At 49.8% G+C, this 21372-nt stretch overlaps 1 protein-coding gene across 4 annotated transcripts in view; it reads right to left on the bottom strand.

Moving 5' to 3' along the window:
* The window catches only part of DLGAP4 (DLG associated protein 4), a 345726-nt gene that overhangs the window by 78271 nt on the left and 246083 nt on the right, over positions 1-21372 (bottom strand). For 3 of the 4 annotated variants that reach the window (XM_038369554.2, XM_043496131.1, XM_038369557.2), the window contains 4 exons: positions 17583-17800; positions 10896-11010; positions 5053-5103; positions 3139-3385 (listed from right to left, as the gene is read on the bottom strand). In XM_038369554.2, coding sequence (XP_038225482.1) covers positions 3139-3385; positions 5053-5103; positions 10896-11010; positions 17583-17800 — 631 coding nt within the window. The remainder of the gene's footprint in view (positions 1-3138; positions 3386-5052; positions 5104-10895; positions 11011-17582; positions 17801-21372) is intronic. The other variant, XM_038369556.2, reaches the window with a different exon arrangement.

Raw genomic sequence — 21372 nt, 5'->3', positions numbered from 1 at the left:
CACTTGTAATCATAAAACATGCCATGACACTTTTTGCAAGACTGCTGTTCCTGCTGATCTGGCCCAATTTCAACATGGCTCATAACATTCCACCTACCTAAATTCCCACTGTGGTTTCAACTGCAGAGTGTTCCTCACTTCTTGCCCTACATTATTGGTTTCAGTATTCTTCACTTTCTGTCCTAAATTGTCCTGTCCTAAAGAGTTGCTGTGTAGCATTAACAGCAGCTGTGTATCACCTCAGAGCTGGCTGCATTTCAGTGATAAGTGAAAATGTTTTTACATACATTTTCCTGTATGTAAATTATACCAAGCCCTTTGGGAGGAAAATTGCCATCTAAGTGCAACATAGTCTGAGCATCACAGCCACTTCCTGTGGACTGCCCGACAACAGAACCATTATTATTACAATCTTCCTGAATACCTGAGAATTGCCTTTTGCTAATCACAACACAGCTCAGAAGTATGTCAGGTCTCTTACATAAGCCAGGGTAATGGAGCTACTCCTGATTTACACCAAATACACTAGTAATTATAGAGACGGGTCTGTCTGGAACCAATAATGCTGCATCCAAGAGCAGTAAAGATGAGCAGAGGAATTGGGATCTGAACGTATTATTATTTGCTAAGTGACGATGATGAGCCAAATTCGCGGGGCACTGGGAGTCTGAGGTTTGGGTTGTTTCATTTTTGCCTTGAAGTTTGGAGTTAGATCTGGCTCCCATCTGACCCCAATTCAGGGATGTTTGGATCCGGGGCTTTGGTTCCAGCCCATCACACAGTGGATAATACATGTACTGAGTATATAGCACTTCTATAGGCAAAGTACACCACAGACATGAAGGAACTGGTGCCTGTTCAGCCAGTAGATAAATTCCCTGCTGTCTGGTGGTTAAAGGGTACGTTTCACTACCCACTGGCTCGGCGGGTAGTGATCAATCTATCGGGGATCGATTTATCGCATCTCGTCTATACGTGATAAATCGATCCCCGAATCGACACCTGTACTCCACCTCGGCAGGAGGAGTAAGCGGAGTTGACGGGGGAGCAGCCGCGGTCGACTCGCCGCCGTGAGGACGGCCAGGTAACTCGAACGAAGAGACTTCGACTTCAGCTACGCGAATAGTGTAGCGGAAGTTGCGTATCTTAGTTCGAACCGCTCCCCAGTGTAGCCCAGGCCAAAGCGACTTTGAAAGAGGACTAGCCTCAAAGGTACGTAAGGCCCTAACTTCCATTGATCTAGGCCTAAGCTGTCACCAGCCACTCCCACCTCTCTTCCTCTAATCTGTCACCTGCTTCTCTGCCTCTTCACTTTGCCAGCTCCCCACATCCTGAGATATGCAAAATGTTCACAACAAACTGGGAAGTTTACCTGCATTTAGTCTACTAGACTCATAGAATTTAAGGCCAGAAGGGACCAACATGATCATCTAGTTCTAGTCTGACCTTCAGCACATCACAGGCCACAGAACCTCACCCACCCACTCCCACAATTGACCCTTGACCTCTGTCTGAGTCACTGAAATCCTCAAATAATGATTTAAAGACTTCTTGTTACAGAGAATCTACCAGTTACACTAGTTTGGGTTGTGTTGCAAACCCTGCCCAGGTCTGCCACCTTCAAGGCCCTGAGCCCAGCAAACATGGACTGGTTCATGTCTCTGCACAGGAATTCAAGGCTGCACTTGGATTTTCAAGGGCTTGTTTGGCCTTGAAATTCAGAGTGAGACTCAGAGGGTGCAAAGGCAGGTGGTTCAAAACCTGCTGTTCCCACGATCTCCCTGTGAAGTGGAACCAATGAGTTTTGCAGGGCTCTCTGGTGGTCTTTGTGAAAGGAGGACAATGAGTCTTAGGCCAGGGTCTCATGGGTAAGTGTCCACACCACAAAACCATCCTCATCTCCAGTTAGTGCCAATGGGCCCCCTTGTGAGGAATGCCCTGGCTCGAATGGACCATGGAAGCTGAGCTCCCCTCCATCACTAAAGATGGTCCCTCTGGATCACAGCTGGGGCCCATTGGTGGAGTCACGTGAGGGACACTTTCACTGCTGCTGCCCGAGCTGTTGCTGGACGAATACAGGGCCTGTCTGCAGGGCTGTCAATCTTTCACCTTTCACTAGCACTATATTCACAGGAAACAATTTAACAGAGCCCTAAGTGTGACTCACACAGAGCTCCTATGGGGATACCCTACAGGAGTTACCATGCTAGTAACAAATGCCGTATCTCTTCCATTATCACCCAGGAAATGGGGGTCAAACCTTCTAACTTCCACCCCCTCCATTATCCACATGCTTCTGCATCTTGTTTAAATGCCAGTTCCTTGTAGCCATGAGACCTGCTGAGATCTCACCCCTTGGGAAAACAGACACCTGGGGCAAAATCACTTTCATCCTCTTAGGTCTCAAGGTGAATGCTCTGAGCAAGGCTTCACCCTCTGTCTGCTGCACCAAGCTGGCTCCATGAATGACAGTCAGGCGCACGGGAGGTATATTAAGGAATGGACCCCTCTCTCTGGTTTCAGAGTCTGATGGTATACAAAATGGGGGTCATCTATGAAGTTCAGGTACAAGCATCCCCAATTATCAGCAGTGCTTGGAACATCTCTAACTTCAGCTCCTGTATCAATGGGATCCACAACCTCTGTCAATGGTAGGCAATTTCCCTGCGGTCCCTGACTTAGTACAGCTGCTACTGGCTCAGCCAGAGCCTCAGAACAGCTGCTTCCTACGGCCCTGGTTCAGTCCCCAGCTAGCGTACAGATCATGAGGCAAACTCAGCAAGTCTGGCTGTCATGGCAAAGGCTCTGTTAGGTGGCTAAGGCCACGTTGGTGTCTGGACACCCGTTGACAGGTCAGTTGCACCAAACAAGGACATCTGGGCTGCACCTAGCATACACAGCAACATTAAAGTAACTGATCCCAGACCCGACAGCTCTGTTTCCATTTTGATGCAGCCCCAGGTAGCTAACTTAGTACTGCCCAAGGGGGCAACATTCCAGCAGGGTATCAGACACTAGTTGTTCTTGGCCCTGCAGCTCCCGTCTCATTTGGAGCCTGCTTCCCCAATCCCAAGTCCCAGTGCCAAGGCTCTCCTGCCACCCCAGGCTCCTCCACCACGCACACCCCGTGGCACTTACTGCTGTTGCTGGGGAGCGTCCTGCTGCCACTGATGCTGCTGGCGGGAGGCGGCGAGAGGGATCGAATGGAGGCCATGTCTTCTTCCTGGGAACAGCCTGCCTGGATGGCTCGGAGGTAGCTGTGGCTCCGGGAGCGGAAGTAGCTGGGCAGAGGCAGGTCCAGCACCTCCACAGCAGCTGATTCGGCTTCACTGTAGGCTGATTCACAGACTGTCTCATACTGGTCGCTCAGCTCTGCCTCCCTTGTCTGCAGGGGAAGAGAGGCAGGGTCAGCTGCCCTCCTATTCAGAACTTGCTCCCTCCCTTCTACCACCTGTAACAACCCTGTCTTGCCCAGTGCATAGCTCTATCAGGGCAGTTTTTATCAAGGTGTTGTGTTTATACATGGATTTAATTTTATCTGCAGCAAGCAGCATGGTGTAGTGGTCAGAGCCAGTGGGGGGACAGGTTCTATGCCAAAATCTTCCATTCACTGGGATTTTTGGCCTGACACAAGTCACCTATTTGCCTTTCTTGCTGGGGTGTTGTGAGACTTAATTCACTGGTGTCTGCAAGGTGCTTTGAGATCCTCAGTGGAAGGTCCCAGGAAAGTTCCACGCATTATGAATTATTGTACAGCATCCTGAGTGGCTCAGGAGGGACATGAAGGGGGTGGGTTACAATTAAATTCCTTGATCAGTGCTCAAAAACCTGCTGAGGTCCCTACCAAAGTGCCCTGTGGGGGAGTCCCTTCCTGACCCCAAATCCAGTGATCAGTTTGATCCTGCATCCCTGAGTAACCCTGTAATGAAGAACTCAGACAGGCCATCAATGGCTAAATGAATGGCTGTGAATAGTCAGGTAGAAGGTGGGGACCCAGAGACCAGGCAGTGCAACCTCTCTGAAGGCTGCTCCATTCTCTGCTTCCCAATTCATCACTCCAGCTCCATCCCAGCTTCCCCTGCTTCCTGTATGCCCTGGGTCCATCCCAGGCTGGCATTAGCTTGCCCTAGAAGCAGATAATCATGTCAGATTTTAACTAAGGAGGGGTTCAGATGAAATAAGAGCTGGACTGAAATTAATAAGCATACCAGTAAATACAGATAAGTGATTAGTCAACAAGATGTTCTGGTCTGACTGCAAGAATAATAATTATCTCTCTCTTAGCCCCACCTCTGTAATTTACCTCCACGCCCAACTGTCTACTCTTTCTCACCCTTTTTCCAATATCTCCTGCGAGTTATTCAAAGTGCCCCCTACCCTGATCTCCAGGGGTCTGATCAACCCTCACTGGAGCCCCACTGACCTCAGCAGGTGCTGGATCAGAAAGGTTGAGTGGGAGATGAGGCTCTGGGGTGTTCGCACACCTACACTCAGCCACACCCATTCCCTCTCTCACACATATACTCTTCTCATCTTTCACATGCACAGAAGCACACTCCCAAGTACACACACAATCTCATGGATGCTGCTTGGCTCCCATCTGAGCTCCAAAGCAAGCTGGGCTGGGAAGATCCAGGCTGCAGTTTTGAATGCTGATAATTTTGGCTCAGTCAAATCCAGGACACCGGGATCATGTAAGCACCAGACAGTACATGCCCTGCTCATGTCCCAAAGCTTTTATTGTGTCAAATGACTGGCTAAAGGGTTGTGACCAAGGAACACAAAGAGACTTTCTCTGAAGATGCATTAGTGGCTTCAGTGTAGCAAAGATTTCACTCCCTGTCCTGACACCAGAAGCTTCTATAGGACATTTATTGTGTCTCTCCCCCCCGCGCCCCACAACATTTCTCTACCCCTCCCTACAGGCCACTCCCTGAAAAATTTCTTATGACATGCTGCACCCTCAGACACTGGTCCAGGGGGAGACATCCATAGAAGGCAACAGAAAAAACATCCACATGGGGCGACAGGAAAATGTCAGAGGGATGGTACCTGCTCTCCGTGTGTAAATATCTGTGGGATAAATGAGGACTGTCCAAATATCTGGAAGAAAGAGTTGGAGAAGGTTAAAGCACAAGACCCAGGGCCTTGTTAAACACAGAGTCATTCCACAGGAACTGCAGACAGTGGGGGACAAACAGATGTTCCCCCCCAGAACTGCAGCTGCTACCCTACCTATCTGGAGACCCCTTGAAGTGTCAGAATAGCAGAATCTGCCCCCTCCTTGCTGGCTGCTAAGATGGCTGCACAGATACAACAAGACAAAGCTCCACGGAACTCTTCCAGGCCACAAAGAAGCCCCTGGACACATTTCATTGATCATACTACACAAATACAAATGCTGAAGGCCCAACAACTACCAGTGACTGTAACAAATGGGACAAAATCCCAGCAGACAACCTGCACCGACAGGCCAGCATCCACAGGAACTCTTTGCGCACAGGAGTAGAGTCAGGACCATTCCCACAGCTGATTGCAACATGTGCATGAAGGCTCAGCTTCTGGCACCAGCTCAGTCAACACTTCATATTCTCCCTCCACCCCAAAGCTCTGCCAGATGCAAACCAGCAATCAGATGAGGAGACACTCCATTCTTACCAACTTGTGTCTGCCCCGAGCATTCACAGCCCATCTGCTGCCTTTGCTCTGGGATCAGCTCAGTTCCACTGGTGCTAGCAAGAGTGGGAGCACTGGTGTAGACAGGGAGAGGGTATTTTAATCAGCTCATCACCTAACCCTGCTCAGAACAAGGCTATACAACAGTCTGAGCCTGGTTTGTTCCCACACTACCACCATTGAACCACTGCCACAACATTGCCTGGCCTGCACTAACCCCCCAATATCGCAACAACGGTGCCATGACACAACCAATCCTATTCAAAACCAAACAGTATTTGCTTCACCTTAAAAAGAAAACACGCTGCCTGCTGGAGTGAATGCTGCAAAGACACAAAATGCTGGTTCCTCTGTTCTAGTCTATTAGTATGTTGTGCCCATTACCACCGGATCTGAGACCCTACCCAGAATATTGTCTCCAGCAGATACCTTACTACAAGACATGGGCCCAAGATGCATCACTGTGAGAATCTGGATTCAGAATCTCCCCACAATTAAGAGGGGTCAGATCTGGGGCTTTGGTTTGGCCCATTACACAGATGGAGTCAGCTGCAATGTGGATGTTCCGAATTTAGAAAGATTCAGCTTGGATCATTCTCAGATCAGAACTTGGCTGTCTGTACCCATAGCTATAAAGGGCCGAACCAGAAACCAAAACCTGAAGAGCCTCAGACTTTAGGGAAGTTTGGATATATATCCAAATCTACATAAAACTCGATGACTTGGGCTCATCTCTGTTGGCTAGTTGGCAGCCTTGCAAATCAGCATGACATGAGAGACCCTGGAATGGTGAGAAACTGTTGTCTGCTTCACTGGACAAAGTATGAAAAATGCTTTGGGGAGCTCTTAGAAATGGCCAAAGAGAGGAAGAAAAACTGTGCTCAACTTTGGGAGGACAACAGGCAGCATCACAAATGGCCTCACAACCTGCCACCAAATCACACGTGGCCAGACACACAAGATGGACAGGCTGGGACAAGTCCTGCATTAGCATCAGTGCTTGTTGTCACCTGGGGGGTGGGTCAATGGTCTACGGAATCCCGTCACTGCTGCAAAACACATCTCAAGTTCAGAGGGACAAAGTCAGCCCTTGTTTAGGCAGGTGGAACTCCAATGAAGCAGCAGAGTTACACCAGGGCTGAGTTTGATCAAGACACTTGGTGTGTTCCCTTTGGTAACATTGGTACCCTTTGTAATGCCAATAAAGCTATTGAAATAGAGGTGAATCCCCTGCACATCTCAGAGATCATTTATACTTAGTTTCTGGATCAACTCCTAGTGAAGTCCAGGGAAAGTCTCCCATTGACTTAATTGGGAGCTGGGTTGAGATTTTAGACAGTAATCTTAGTCTGAGGTTGAGCACAAGCTAAGTATTCCCTCTGCCCCAGCTGTTCCCACTAGAGATCTGGGCTCAAACATAGGGTATAGCTATACTGGAGTTGGAAGGTGCAGTCTCCAACTCAGAACCATAGAAATGTAGGATTGGAAGGTCATTAAGTCCAGTCCCCTGCACTCAAGGCAGGACTCCGTAATAGCTAGACCATTCGGACAGGTGTTTGTCTAACCTGTTCTTAAAAATCTCCAATGACAGAGATTCTATAGCCTCCCTAGGCAATTTGTTCTGGTGCTTAAACTACCCTGACACTGAAGTTTTTCCTAATGTCCAACCTAAATCTCCCTTGCTGCAATTAAAGCTCATTGCTTCTTGTCCTATCCTCAGAAGTTAACAACAACATTTTTTCTCCCTCCTTGTAACAACCTTTTACGTAGTTGAAAACTGTTATTATATTCCCCCCTTCAGTCTTCTCTTCTCCAGACTAAACAAACCCAATTTTTTCAATCTTCCCTCATAGGTCATGTTTTCTAGACCTTTAATCATTTTTGTTGCTCTTCTCTGGATTTTCTCCAATTTGTCCACATCTTTCCTGAAATGTGACACCCAGAACTGGACACTGTACTCTAGTTATCAGCATGGACTAGAGCGGAAGAATTAATTCTTGTGTCTTGCTTACAACACTCCTGCTAATACATGCCAGAATGATGTTTGGGTTTTTTTGCAACAGTGTTACATTGTTGACTCATATTTAGCTTGAGATCCACTATGACCCCCAGATCCCTTTCTGCAGTACTCCTTCCTAGGTAGTCATTTCCCATTTTGTATGTGCGCAATTGATTGTTCCTTTCTAAGTGGAGTACTTTGCATTTGTCCTTATTGAATTTCATCCTATTTACTTCAGACCCTTTCTTCAGTTTGTCCAGATCATTTTGAATTTTCTTCCAAAGCACTTGCAACCCCTCCCAGCTTGGTATTGTCTGCACACTTTAGAAGTGTACTCTCTATGCCATTATCCAAATCATTGAGGAAGATACTGAACAGACCTATCCCTGCTAGCTCTGATCAAGCTAGGCTGACAGCTGCAGCAACATAAGTGGCAGGAGAGGCTAGGGCAACCCTGTCCAAGACACTACTAGGTACACACTCGGAGTGACTAGCCCGTCCCACTGCTCACCCCACCATGGCTGCTCTTCTCTTTTTAAGGTGCAATCTCAATCAGAGCTAATGCAGATATGTCTGCCCGAGCTGCAGTGTAGACATCCCCAGAGATTAGTTCACATATGAAATGAGTGTGCTGGTCCCTAGCTAAGTGTCTGGATAGCCAAACACCCAGCACGTTGCTGGTGATCTACAAAGAATGATGAAGATCCGATGAAGTGAGCTGTAGCTCATGAAAGCTTACGCTCAAATAAATTTGTTAGTCTCTAAGGTGCCACAAGTCCTCCTTTTCTTTTTGCGGATACAGACTAACATGACTGCTACTCTGAAAAAAGAATAATAATTAACTGTAATAAATCCTCCCTGGTGGATAATGTTTGGCATCTATTTAGCATCTTTCCTTGAGGATCTCAAAGTGCTTTACAAAGATCTATCCCCATTTTACAGATAGAGAAACTGAGAGGTAAAGGAACTACAATCCTGAATCCGAACACCTGGATTTGAGTGTTTAGAGTGTTGGCCTGTCTTGCTCTCTGGCACCCACTAGTGGCTGGGAACAGAACTCTGATTTCCTGAAGTCCAGCCCCAGGCTCGAATCACCACACCAGGCTGCCTTCACCCAGCACATGCTATGGCAAACTTGGCAGTATGTGAGCAGGGCAGGCTCAGGAGCAGCATGATGTGTGTGTGTCTGTGTGTGCAAGTGTGTAGAGAGACACGGTCTGCCGTTACTGATGGAGGCCTGGTGTGACTGGGTAAAACAGTCTGGAAAGGACTAAGGGCTACCTGCCTGTCTAATCTTCAGCAAGGGATTTAAGGCAAGGGCGTCTCCTCTTTCTAAGGGCTGAGATAATGAGTTGTGCCCTGAGGCAAGGGCCTGAAACAGACAGGTCTGCACTACACACTTGGCTATAGCTAAGTCGCTCAAGGGTGTGAAAAATCCACCCCCCTGAAGGACGTAGTTATAGCGACTGTAACTCTCCATGTAGACAGTGCTGTGTAGGTGGGAGAGCTTCTCTCCCCGACACAGCTACCAGCTCTCCCAGAGGTGGAGCTGACGGGAAAGCTCTCTCCTCTCCATTTAGAGCATCTTCACCCGAAGCACGACAGTGGCGTAGCGGCATCAGTACAGCTGCGCTGATGCAAGTCTATAGTGCAGTCCTGTCCTGAGACAGAGCACTTACTCTTTCCTGGGCTGGTGAAGGAGCCCACCCGTTTAGACCTGGCCTGCACACAAAGTTGCACCAGTTCCAGGGTCTGTGGTGTGCTCAAGCACACCCCATTAGAACTCAGGCCTCCAGCCATCCCCTCTCTATGGGTGGCAATCCAAGTCCCTCTCCCTTCACACTGGGACTTTAGGCTTGCCGTGCCCCTGCAATTCACTGTGCTTATTCCAGCAGGCCTAACCTTGGTCCAGTGGCTGCCGCTCACTTTCTCCCCGGGACAATGACAATGGTTCCCAGCTTTCACAAAGCACAGTACATTTATTTTAGGACAAAAGCATTACAGAGAAAACAGAGAATAAAACAACAGTCTACATGCATGCTGTGCTTACCAGGGGTTATCCATCTTCCACAGGGAGACCCTAGAAGGTTTCCAGTTTTTCAAACCCTTCCAGCAGGGGTTTGCCCTCTTGGTTACAATCTCATGTCAGTCTGTGGCTCAGAGAGAGCCCCCCACCCCCAGTCAGTTCAGGCTAGCCCTTTTTATCACAAGCTTTTTCTTTGTCTCCTGGTCCTCTTGAACCCAGTCCAAAGCAGTCTCTGCAGTTCTTCCAGTCAGTGGTACTTCCCAGGAGAGGGAACAGCTCCAGGGATTTGCAGTAATTAACCCCCACTGATTTTGGTTCCTGGAGGATGTTTGGTAGCCCTCCCTAATGGAGCTAGAATACAACATCTCCCAAAGATATAGATACCATTTCCAGATGCAAAGGTTTATTACTAATCCCGGTAGCTATGGCATCTAGCACATCTCACTATAATAGAAGTTTCCTCGCTTCCAAGGTCTCACTTCTCTCACAGCATCAACTGAGTTAAAGCCATGCAGTGCTGTGTGCAGACACTCTTACATCTGCGTAAACTGGGCTCACTTCGGCGTAGGTTGCACCTGTTAATTTGCAAGCTAAATAGATATAAACCAGATTTAAAGTGCTGCACTGTGTTCCCACACAAAGCAGCACTGGTTTAATTCAATCGCTGCAACATCACACCTTTAGCTAAACCAGTGCAACTCTGTGTGTAGACAAGCCCTGAGCTGAATTGGCAGAGATGTGCAGATGCCAAGGCCGAAGACAGCAGCAGGTTTGGTATTTCACCATTAATGTCCATTTACAGGGCTGTGGTGGGCCCCAGGACTGAAATCCCATTGGGTAGCTGGGTCTGAATTCAGCGGCATTGGCAGAGCTGGGTGGAGGCCCAGGACTGGAACCAGGGGGCTACTACAGATCAGGATTCCAGTGCATTAGCAGAGCTGTTTGCTGGCCCAGCCAGGGGGTTACATGCCTGAATTTGGGTGCGCTGGCAATGCTGAAAGAGAGTAGCTTCCCATCAGCTGCATGCACCCTGCTTGGTTTTGTGGCGCAAAGGAAATTCCCTTCCCACCACCCACCCGACTGTCTCCTTCCGCCTACCAATCCCCTTCCTCTTCCTCTGCGACCACCCCTACCTGCGTCTTGCCCGCCCTGTTGCGGCTGGCTCTGGGAGGAACTGATGCTGCTCATGCTCACCTGGCTGATGCAGCTGGACTCATCGATGTTGTCAGTGAGTTGGTTGTATTCTTCCTCCCAACTTGGGAACTTTGGCGGTAAGAGGATCTCGACGGAGTCCAGGCGGTCCAGGCTCCTGCAGGGCAAAGGGAGAGAGAGACTGAGAAGAAGCCCCAGCCTAGCAGGAGATGAGAGAGGCAGCCATGGGAGTTGGCAAATAACCCTCAATGAAACTAGCCAAGCCTTCCATCTGCAGGAAAGGGCAAGTGCTCAGGCAGACGTCACCCTCCAGCACCCTCCGCTGGGCTCATTTATGCAGTGCGATGAAATCCAGAAGCCAATCAGGCTCCAAGAATCCAGGGCTCAGCCCCATATTCAGTGCTGGGAGGACAGGAGTAAAAGGAAGCACCTTGCTGAGCTTTTGAGAGCTGCCTGAGGCTTGGCTATGCTGAGTTCGGGCACACAGACCCACGGCTGGCACAGATGTGAGGCCTTTCAGTGTGCTGAAATGAAAGGGTGGAGGGAGAGGATGGATGCCAGACCTCCCTCCTGTTCGTGTCCCTGTCCCCCAAATTAACCAAGCACAGTGATGGGGGTTAGCCTGGGCACTGACTGCCATGCTTGACTCTCCTCCACTCCTCTGGGGCACAGCATGAACAGCAAGCATCAGACACAATGGCAGTGTGGGCCAGTGGCTAGAGCGTGAGCCTGGGAGTCAGGGAACCTGGGGTCTTTTCCTAGCTGTGTTACTGCTGGTCTAGGCAAGTCACCTCCCAGCTCTGGGCCTCTTCTCTGCCTCTAGACTGTAACTGGGGCTGGTCAGAAAGAGGGGGGTTGATGGAAAATGGCTTATTCTATGAAATTCCTGAGCAGTTCTAATCGCCAACTCTTCTGGACAGGGCCTCACTGTATGTGTGCAGGGCACCTAGCACAAGGGGGCTGTGAGCTAATCTGGCACTGCGAGGGACTGCTGTAGCACACAGGATAAAATGGGCCCTGTGGCACCCCAATTACCCAACGTCACGCACATTGCTTATCGGTGCTCTTTTATGACAGTCTTCTTGCAACTTGTGCCCTGCCCAGGAGACAGGGCTCAGATCCAAGTTTGGATATTGGGAGATGTTTGCCTACATGAAATGATATTCTGTTGCTTTGAATGTCATGGACATTCTTGGATCTATCCACCTCTGGCATTATATTGGCTCTCATGATCATTGCATGGGGACACACAGTGTTGCTGACTTGTGTGATTTTGTTGCAAGACTTGCAACATAGGTGGGTTTTCTTAAAGCCCCAGGTTATGAGCTGACCCTTTCAGTTTTCATCGCTAGCCTTTGTGGCTGCAGAGAAAAGCTTGAAAACGTGACCCCTAAAGGCTCGAACACTATGAGGCAAATTCTAAAGACACCTCCCACCTTATGATTTTGGGGCACTGAGTCATGATTTCTGAATGTTTGGGGTTGGCATTGCTGGACACGCATTGGCTACTCACGAGGATTTCACCCCTCCAGTGTGAAAGCTGAACCTAGGAAGGCGTCATCATGAAACAGGGCAACAGTTAATGTGTGTTCATCTCAGTTCCTAGGAAGGAACAAGAGCGGGGGCGGGAGGGGGGTCCTCCTGTCTGCTTTTCAGGTATGAGATGGAAGGGGGATGGGATGTGGTTTGGGGGAGGGTGACTCATTTATGCAGGAGACAGGGAAAACAGCAGGTACAGCAGCATCTCTACTCCTGCCACATACATGTGAGGCCATGTTATACATGTCTTAGGCCTTGTCACAGACATGCTAGGCCACACCACAGGTGTGGTAGGCTACTTCAGGTGCTGGTAAATATCCCTTTCAAATTAATTCTGATTTCTCTGAGCCACTGATCCATGACGGATAAATTCCCCTTGCCATACCACATAGACAGGTAACAGTGTTCGGAAGAATCTGTGCCTAACCTGGGCAGCCCCTGGGATGATTAAGGAACACTAGGTTATCTCTTAACAACATAAGAACAGCCATACAGGGTCAGACCAAAGGTCCATCTAGCTCAGTATCCTGTCTTCCAACAGAGGCCAATGCCAGGTGTCTCAGAGGGAATGAACAGAACAGGTCATCATCAAGTGATCCATCCCCTGCCACCCAATGCCAGCTTCTGGCAAACAGAGGCTAGGGTGGGACACCATCCCTACCCATCCTGGCTAACAGCCATTGATGGACCTATCCTCCATGAACTTATCTAGTTCTTTTTTGAACCCTATTATAGTCTTGGCCTTCCCAGCATCCTCTGGCAAAATTGTTCCACAGGGACTCTCTTGGGACGTTGGTTTATACAGACATATACACCTGGGCAGGATAACTCTGAATGGCCACTGGGTGGCAATACTGCTCCACAGAATTGCATCTCAGGCACTGCCGGGCATGCTGAAGCTGCGGGGAAGCGGGTGCGCAGAGGTCCCTCCCCAAACTCATCTTGCTAAGAGACTTTCATGGGCCGTATTTTAAAGGAACGCCTAGTGCCACTTCTGGATGGCTGATCATGGGCAGTGCCACACAGTGACCTCCAGAGCCTGCAATGCAGGACACTCTGCTGCAGGCCTGGGAAAGCGGGCAGCTGGGTTCAACCTGCAGGCCTCTGTGCAGCCACCAGCACGTAATTCAGGGCCTCTTCAAGGATCCAGGAAACAAACTGGGCCTGGACCTGCTTCCGCTGGAGTCCATGACCAACCTTGCCATTGAGGGCCCGGTCCAAAGCCCTTTGACATCAACAGGAGTTTTCTCATTGACTCTAATGAGCTTTGGATCTGGCCCCGATGCCTCTTGTCCTGATGTGATCGTCTATCATGGAGGTCAGCGTAATCCCCTCTCTTCCGATCAGGGCTCTGATGAATAGCCTGGCCCCCCAGCAGGGTACTTTGGCAAGTGTTTGTGTCCAGCCAACTATTGAGGTGCTGATGGGCATGAGTAAGGAAGGATCGTGTGGCTGTTTCTCCATCACTCCTCACTCATCCTGCTTCCAAACAGATCACTAGGGAAATGCACTGGGAATGGAGGCCACAGGGTTTACTTTAGTCCTAGGGTGTAATACTGTCCCCTTACACTGTCTCCAGGCTTGTCAGATGCACCAATAAAAAGTAACAGCAACATTGCCCACCTCACAGTTCCCCTCCAACACTCCCCATCACCTACCCAGGCCGACCGCCTACCAGGAGAGAGAGCTGGGCCCAAACTGATGGGTGATTTACTCAGTCAGTGCTTCCTTAGGCAAATCTCCCACGGAGGGGCTTGCCTGAGTGTGGACAGCAGGGTTTGACTTCATGCTGTGCCCTGGAAGTTAACAGCCTTGGGCTCCTGTTGGACCAACAGAGGAGGCAACTCCAAATGAGGGCCCTGCCCGAGACAGCTCAGCTCAGATGATGGGAACCCACTGGCTGAGCTCAGGTGGCCTGCAGAAAGTGGTGTCCCTTACCCTCTGCACTACAGTGTTTGGCACTTTCATCAAGCTGCTGAGATGACTCTGCACAAGGGAGCTCTCTCCAGCTGTTTGGGGAACATGGATACCTCTCTTTGCTGGAGCAGGAGTAGTGTGATGGGTAGGAGCAGTCAGGAGAATTAGCAGCAGCATTTTGCAAATGCATAGTGCCTTCCACTCCAGGATCCCCATGCACTTTATCCACATGCCCCCCGCCCCCCATAAGGTAGGTCAATACTACTAAGACTATTTTTCCATTGGGGAAACTGAGGCAGAAAGTTGGCAAGTGCTTTGCCCAGGTTCACACAGTGAGTCTGTAGCAGAGCTGAGATTAGAACCCAAGAGACCTGACTCACTGTTCTGCACCTCCGTTCAATCTATCAAGATATCGAGGTTTCTCATCTCCCTATTTCTACTTGGACTCCCCCCCATACCCCAGTACTGCAGGTCAGATCCCCCTTTAGGTTGGCCAAGATTGGAGACTCAACCTGCTGGTCTTGCTGCAGATAAACAGCCTCGTCCATTGACCTTTTCACCAAACACAGGCCAGTTTTAATGGGCATCTCAGGGAAGGTTTCCCCAAGGCTGCTGAGAATCACTGAATGGGCAGGAGCAGCAGCAGGTCCTATTTATGCTTGTTGGCCAGTCTGGATCTGAATGGCCCACTCCTGATAAGTGACAGGACTCTAAACAGGAGATACCTAAAATAATTGGAGATGATGGAAAAGCAAGGCAGAGCGGCCAGCAGACGGCGTTCGGCCTCACACTGTTGCTAAGAGAGGAGTGGATTTCTTTATTCACCAGTTAGTCCCGTGGCAGCCCTTCGCCTGGGTGGGATGTTTTATTGAGTTTGGATACGTTCAGTTTGTGCCCAGATCTTCCCATTTTTCTTGCCCACTTGGGAATGAGGGAGCAGGGCAACGGTCAGAAGAACGGAGCTAGGCACAGGACAGAACGTGGGTCATGTGACTTTATTCACTCAGGTACAGGCGTTCGAGGGGAACAGACGCAGGGCTAGTCTACACTAGAAGTGCTACAGCTGTCCCGGTGCAGCTGGGCCACTGTAGCGCGTCTTGTGAAAATGCTCTTCCGTTGGCATAACAACTCCACCTCCGCGAGAGGGGGTAGTGCTGTCCCTGCTGGCGCTCAGGTTGGTGTAACTTATGTCACTCAGGGGCTGGCTTATTCACACCCCTGTGTGACATAAATTACACCGACCTAACCTGTAGTGTAGGCAAGCCCCTATTCACCCCCCTCTAGTCCAGTCATCTAGGGCCAGTGCACGGGGTCTCTATAGTGCAGTGTAGTCATAGCTGGTCTGGTCTCTGTGATGTCCAGCCCTGAAGAAGAGCTCTGTGGCTCAAAAGCTTGTCTCTCCCCTCAGCAGAAGCTGGTCCAACAAAAGATATCACTGCCTCCACCTTGTCTCTCTAATGGTCCCTAGAGCACATTTTCTAGTGCTTTGGCTTACCCACCCCAAGTAATAGGCCTTGCACGGCTCCCCTCGGGACACTCGTGCGCAGTCTGACAGAGCCCACTGCCTGAGAGCCAGGCAACACTTTCCTTGGTTCAGTGTCATCCTGTGCCTCCAAATAACTCCTCCCTGCTCCTGGATGGCCTTACGGAAAGCACTTCTCTTGCCATTCCTCTCTTTTGATCTCGCCTCCTGAGTTACGGCATCGGTGAACTCCCCCCAGCTTGTCCTCTTTTTCCTGGGACTGAGGCATGCAGAGGTGAATGTGATACCTGAGGGCCGGATGCCCCAGAGCTGTGGAGGGCCTGATTCTCCTCTCCTATGCTGTTGTGAATCAGGAGAACCCATACGGAAGTCACTGGGTTCACAGCGGTGTAGTAAGAGGAGAGCCAAGCCCCTGGTCATGGGCTGTTACCTCCCTGTTTGGTGACCAGATGCTCTCACAATTCCACCCTCCAAACCACATTCTTGTTCCCGCCGTATCATGCGGTAAAGCCGCATCTCATTTGCAATCCACTACTGCGCTGAGGTCTCTGCACATTGCTGCTCCCCAGAGCTCCCTGCCCTGCTGGCGTCTTTGATTACTTCCCCCCGGACATATTAACTTTTATTATTCCAAGCCAAATCACATTCGGTTAATTTTCTGTCTCCATGTCTACCCCCTCCTGGTCCCTTTGAGCTCACTTTCTGTCCTCACTGGAGTTGGCAGTGTCTCCCACTTTTTGTCTCCTCTGTGAATTTCAATCCAGTGCTGTTAAAGGGCTCAGGGAATCAGCACCAGGACCACTAGTCAGGGGAGAGCACACGGGCTGCTGAGGGAGCAGCTGTTTACAGGGTGTATGTAGCAGCACCTACTCCATATACAGGTGGGGCCTTCTTACATCTCACTCTCCCTTGCTACACTCCAGTTGCTTCACTTTCTGTTTGGATCCCAGACAGCTGGTACCTCCCCACCCCCAATACTTGGCCTTGGCTCCCCTCTCCTGGTCTCATCTTTTCTTGCTGTTGTCCTCCATCCAGCTTAGCAACTCACCCAGTCCCCTATCCCATCCCATGCAAGTTGTTGCTGGTGCCTTTCACTTACAGATGCTCCCCAGAATCCTTCAGATTAGCTGCAGTAGCACATCAAAGGAGGTGCCACAGTGAAAAGGGATTCTGGGATCCAAAGGCCAGCATATGAATATGAACATATGGCTATGCTGGGAGACACCCTGCTACAAGTCATCTTCCATGTCTAAGCAGCTTCACCTTGTTTAAGCTTCACTCCTCTTTAAGAGTCAGATCCTCTTAGGTGTAAACCCATGTAGCTCCACTGAAGGCAAGGTACACCGCCAAAATTCACTGCCTCAGGACCTGTCCCTATGTCTTATTCCTACTCTCCGAACCAACATGCCACGGGGACAGAGATCCTGTGCAATTTCACACACCTAGGGTTAGTTTAGAATCACTGGGGAACAATGTTCCATTCCTCCACCTTAACTTTGTCTTCCCCATTTTTATCCTCCTCTGACTCCCTGCTTCCCAACCTGCCCCTCCCAGGGTGCCCAACTGCTGCCCAAATGAAGGCAGCGTTGATAACTTCCCATGAGGCTGAAGGTCACACTCAGCTGGAAAAAATGAAGGAGATGGTACCCTGACCCATCTTCAACATGGATTTTGGAAGGCCCAGCATGCAATGCTCCAGGTTAGATGTGGATGCCATCATTAGAACTCCATGGACCACCCTGGGATTGACCCTGGAGCACCTGGGTGCAAAGGAGCCCTGAGCTGGTTACCTGTGCGCGGTGCTTTGCTCACTCAGGGACTGTTGGGTGGCCTTGAGGTAACTCTGCCTCCGAGCCGCAGTTTTTGGGGAAGGTTTGGGGCTGGTTTCTGAATCTTCGCTGTCATCGTCCCCCATGGCTTTGATGTAGCTCCCGCTCCGCATGCGCCGGCACGGGATCTCGTTGTCTTTGTCCCGAGACAGTGTATTGTTCCACTCTCCCTGAGGCACCTGGAAAAACAATGCAGCACCTGTGTCTAGGAAGGAAGGAAAGAACCTCTGGGAGGAAGAGGAACCTGGGAGTTGGAGGAACCATAGCAGGCCCCTCAAATCTGGTATCCTGGCTCCAGCCATGGCTAATAGCTGACGCATCAGAGGAATGGAGAAAACCCCTCATACTAATATGCACCTGGCAAACTATGCTATGTTGTGTATGGGCAAAGCAAGTCCTTCCTGACTCCTAGAGTCATCACCTTATGGCATGAAGCATGAAGTTTGATGACACATATATTAGCATGTAGCATTACACCAGTTAGCCAGCCCTTCCTTAAGCCCAGCTACCCGACTTCCTGAGGCAGAAAATGCTGCAGGCTGGCCCCGCGCTGTAGATGAGATTTACCCTGGTGCAACGGGCCAGCACCTTCTGAGTCCCACCAGAGCCTGATTGGGCTAGTATGGTGTGCAGAGATTGTGCCGGGCCCTCAGCGCGTGGGTGATTTGCACCTGGGCAAAAAAAATGGTTTGCTTTTCTGAATACTGCATTTCCTGGCCACTGATTTAATGGAGTGATGCTCTCTTGTTCTCTTGCTATGGGACTGGATACTGGGCTGTAGAGATCTTCATCAACATCCCTGAATTGTCAACTAATGCTTGATTCATGGAGCTGTCAGTGGACTAAAACCTGAGATGAGACAAATACTAGGAGAATAAAGGCCATTGGCTTAGGGGGATCTCAATTTCTAATATCCCCTAAGAAGCTCACAGATTTCCAGCTGAAAGGCTCAGTTCTGCCATCGTAAGATTGATTAATCCCTTACTAGACAAACAGTCCCACTGAAATCAATGGGAGTAAGGGAGGATGAATTGGTCTTGAGAGCCCCTGATGCCTGTCAACACCTTCTAATAAGGAAAGCTAGGGGCTTACTAGACAGAGAAGGGTGGTCCTGTGGATAAGGCACTGGCCTTGGACTTAGGACACCTGGGTTCAATTTCCTGCTGTACCACAGACTTCCTGCATCACCTTGGGCAAGTCACTTTGTGTCTCAGTTCCTCAACTGTAACATTTTCCCCATCCTTTGTCTGTCTCTTTCCTTTAGATTGCAAGCTCTTTGGGGGAGGGACTGTCTCTTACCGTGTGTACTTGCAGCACCCAGGACAATGGGGCTCTAGTGGGGGGACAATGGGGGGCTGCTACGTGCTACCACAATGTAAATAAAGAATAGACTGGACACGGGCCAAGGAACCAGGGACTCCCGAGTTCGGACTCCAGCTCTTCCTTACAGAAATGTGCATGACCGTAACCTTCTCAAGCCCTGCAGCATTGCTGCTGCTGGAGGCTGCTGGGTTGGGACCAGTACTGGAGAGTAGTGAAGTGCTGCCATTGGCCTTGTGCAAGTCACTTCACCAGAGCTGGTGATTCTGCCTCTACAGAAGAGTGAGTCCTATTTACCTACCTCCAGGCTGCAGAGAGGATTAAGCAGTTAATGTTTGCTCAGTGACTGGAAATGCCAAGTGTGGTATCATGGCTAAGTGCTGTCAAACCGAAGGGCTAATCTGAAGCAACTCTCCTTTTCTCATTTGCATCGTCCAACCCAAAAGCCTAGCTCCAGGAGAACGAGCTTTTCTCTTGAAATCCCCTAGAGATATTTGTGTGTGCTAATCAATACCTGTTACACAGGAGTTCTCAATGTGGGGCCACAAACAGTTATCGGGGGTCACGGCCACCCCGTCCTCCCCATATTGCTAAACAGGAGGGGAGGATGCTGGGGTGGGGGTCCAAGTACGGGAAGGTTTGAGAGCTGCTGTTTTAACCAAGCACGGATGCCATTTGCTCGGGCAGCATCGCTACTCTGTTGGCATTTTCTCACTCTGCTTTGTGACCACAAGCAGCCGGGTTCCTAGTCAGGCGGCTTGCCAGGCTCGCTATCCTTTTTCACTGAAAAAAGAGACAACTAGACTGAATCCGGGAGTGGCCCCTTTGGGTAGCAGGTGGGAATTCAGGGGCCTTATGAAGAACAACAAGCTTAAGGGGGAAAGAGACCCGAGGTAGGGACACAGGAATTGTCAGAGCAGATCAGTCCAATGGCCCGTCTCATTTAGATTGGGTGTCCAAAGACCAGCTGCTTTCGAGAAGAGGGAAGATGCAGGAAAGCTCCAAATGGCCCAGGATGCACTAAGCTGACCTTGTGGCACTGCTGCCTGCTCCTGGCAGTTAGCAAGTGGCCTATGCCTGGTGCAGGAGGGTGGAGAGTGTTATGGGGCTGTCATAAATATAAAGGGAAGGATAAACACCTTTAAAATCCCTCCTGGCCAGAGGAAAAACCCTTTCACTTGTAAAGGGTTAAGAAGCTAGGATAACCTCGCTGGCACCTGACCAAAAGGACCAATGAGGAGACAAGATGTTTTCAAAGCTGGAGCGGGGGAGAAACGAAGGCTCTCTCTGTCCCTGTGATGCTTTTGCCAGGAACAGAACAGGAATGGAGTCTTAGAATTTAGTAAGTAATCTAGCTAGATATGCATTAGATTCTGTTTTGTTTAAATGGCTGAGAAAATAAGTTGTGCTGAATGGAATGGATATTCCTGTTTTTGTGTCTTTTTGTAACTTAAGGTTTTGCCTAGGGGAATTCTCTATGTTTTGAATCTGATTACCCTGTAAGGTATTTACCATCCTGATTTTACAGAGGTGATTCTTTTACTTTTTCTTCAATTAAAATTCTTCTTTTAAGAACCTGATTGCTTTTTCATTGTTCTTAAGATCCAAGGGTTTGGGTCTTTGTTCACCTATGCAAATTGGTGAGGATTTTTATCAAGCCTTCCCCAGGAAAGGGGGTGTAGGGTTTGGGAGGATTTTTTGGGGGGAAAGACGTTTCCAAGCGGGCTCTTTCCCTGTTATATATTTATTAGACGCTTGGTAGTGGCAGCAATATAGTTCAAGGGCAAAAGGTAAAATAGTTTGTACCTTGGGGAAGTTTTAACCTAAGCTGGTAAAAATAAGCTTAGGGGGTTTTCATGCAGGTCTCCACATCTGTACCCTAGAGTTCAGAGTGGGGAAGGAACCTTGACAGGGGCCGATGTTATCGGGTACTATTATCACTCGTATGCAGTCTAATCCCTGGTGTGACTCTTTAGAACTGGGCAAAGGGCATCCCAGGCCCAGCACAGTGTGTCAGGGCAGAAGGCTGCAATGGGCCCATACCATTGGGAGGGCTGGGCTGGATAATGCCCCCTGAGGTGCCCCTACAGCATCTACTGGGGGCTCTGGCTGAAATTCCAGCAAAGTCACTGGCAAAACTCCCATGAAATCCAGCCCGGCCAAGCCCAACTCCCTGAGGGGGTGAGTAGGCCCTGGCGGTTATTCTGCACTGGGTCTCTCCCCATCAGAGAGGCAGAGGCCCAGAGCCAGAGAGATGGCACCGTTTGTGCCAGATGAGGCCAAGCCTGTGGGGCTTTACAGCGGTGACAAACACCACTGGGGAGTAGAGACCTCTCCAGGCCCTCACTTTTGGGTGGGGTTTGGTTCCAGGTTTCTTGACCTTCCTGAGACTCCCTGGCCCTCTCTCTGTCAGTTCCCCCCAAAACCCACT

Source organism: Dermochelys coriacea, chromosome 13 (assembly GCF_009764565.3).
Source record: "Dermochelys coriacea isolate rDerCor1 chromosome 13, rDerCor1.pri.v4, whole genome shotgun sequence".
NCBI lineage: Eukaryota > Metazoa > Chordata > Testudines > Dermochelyidae > Dermochelys > Dermochelys coriacea.
This window is presented reverse-complemented; position numbering and strand designations above follow the sequence as displayed.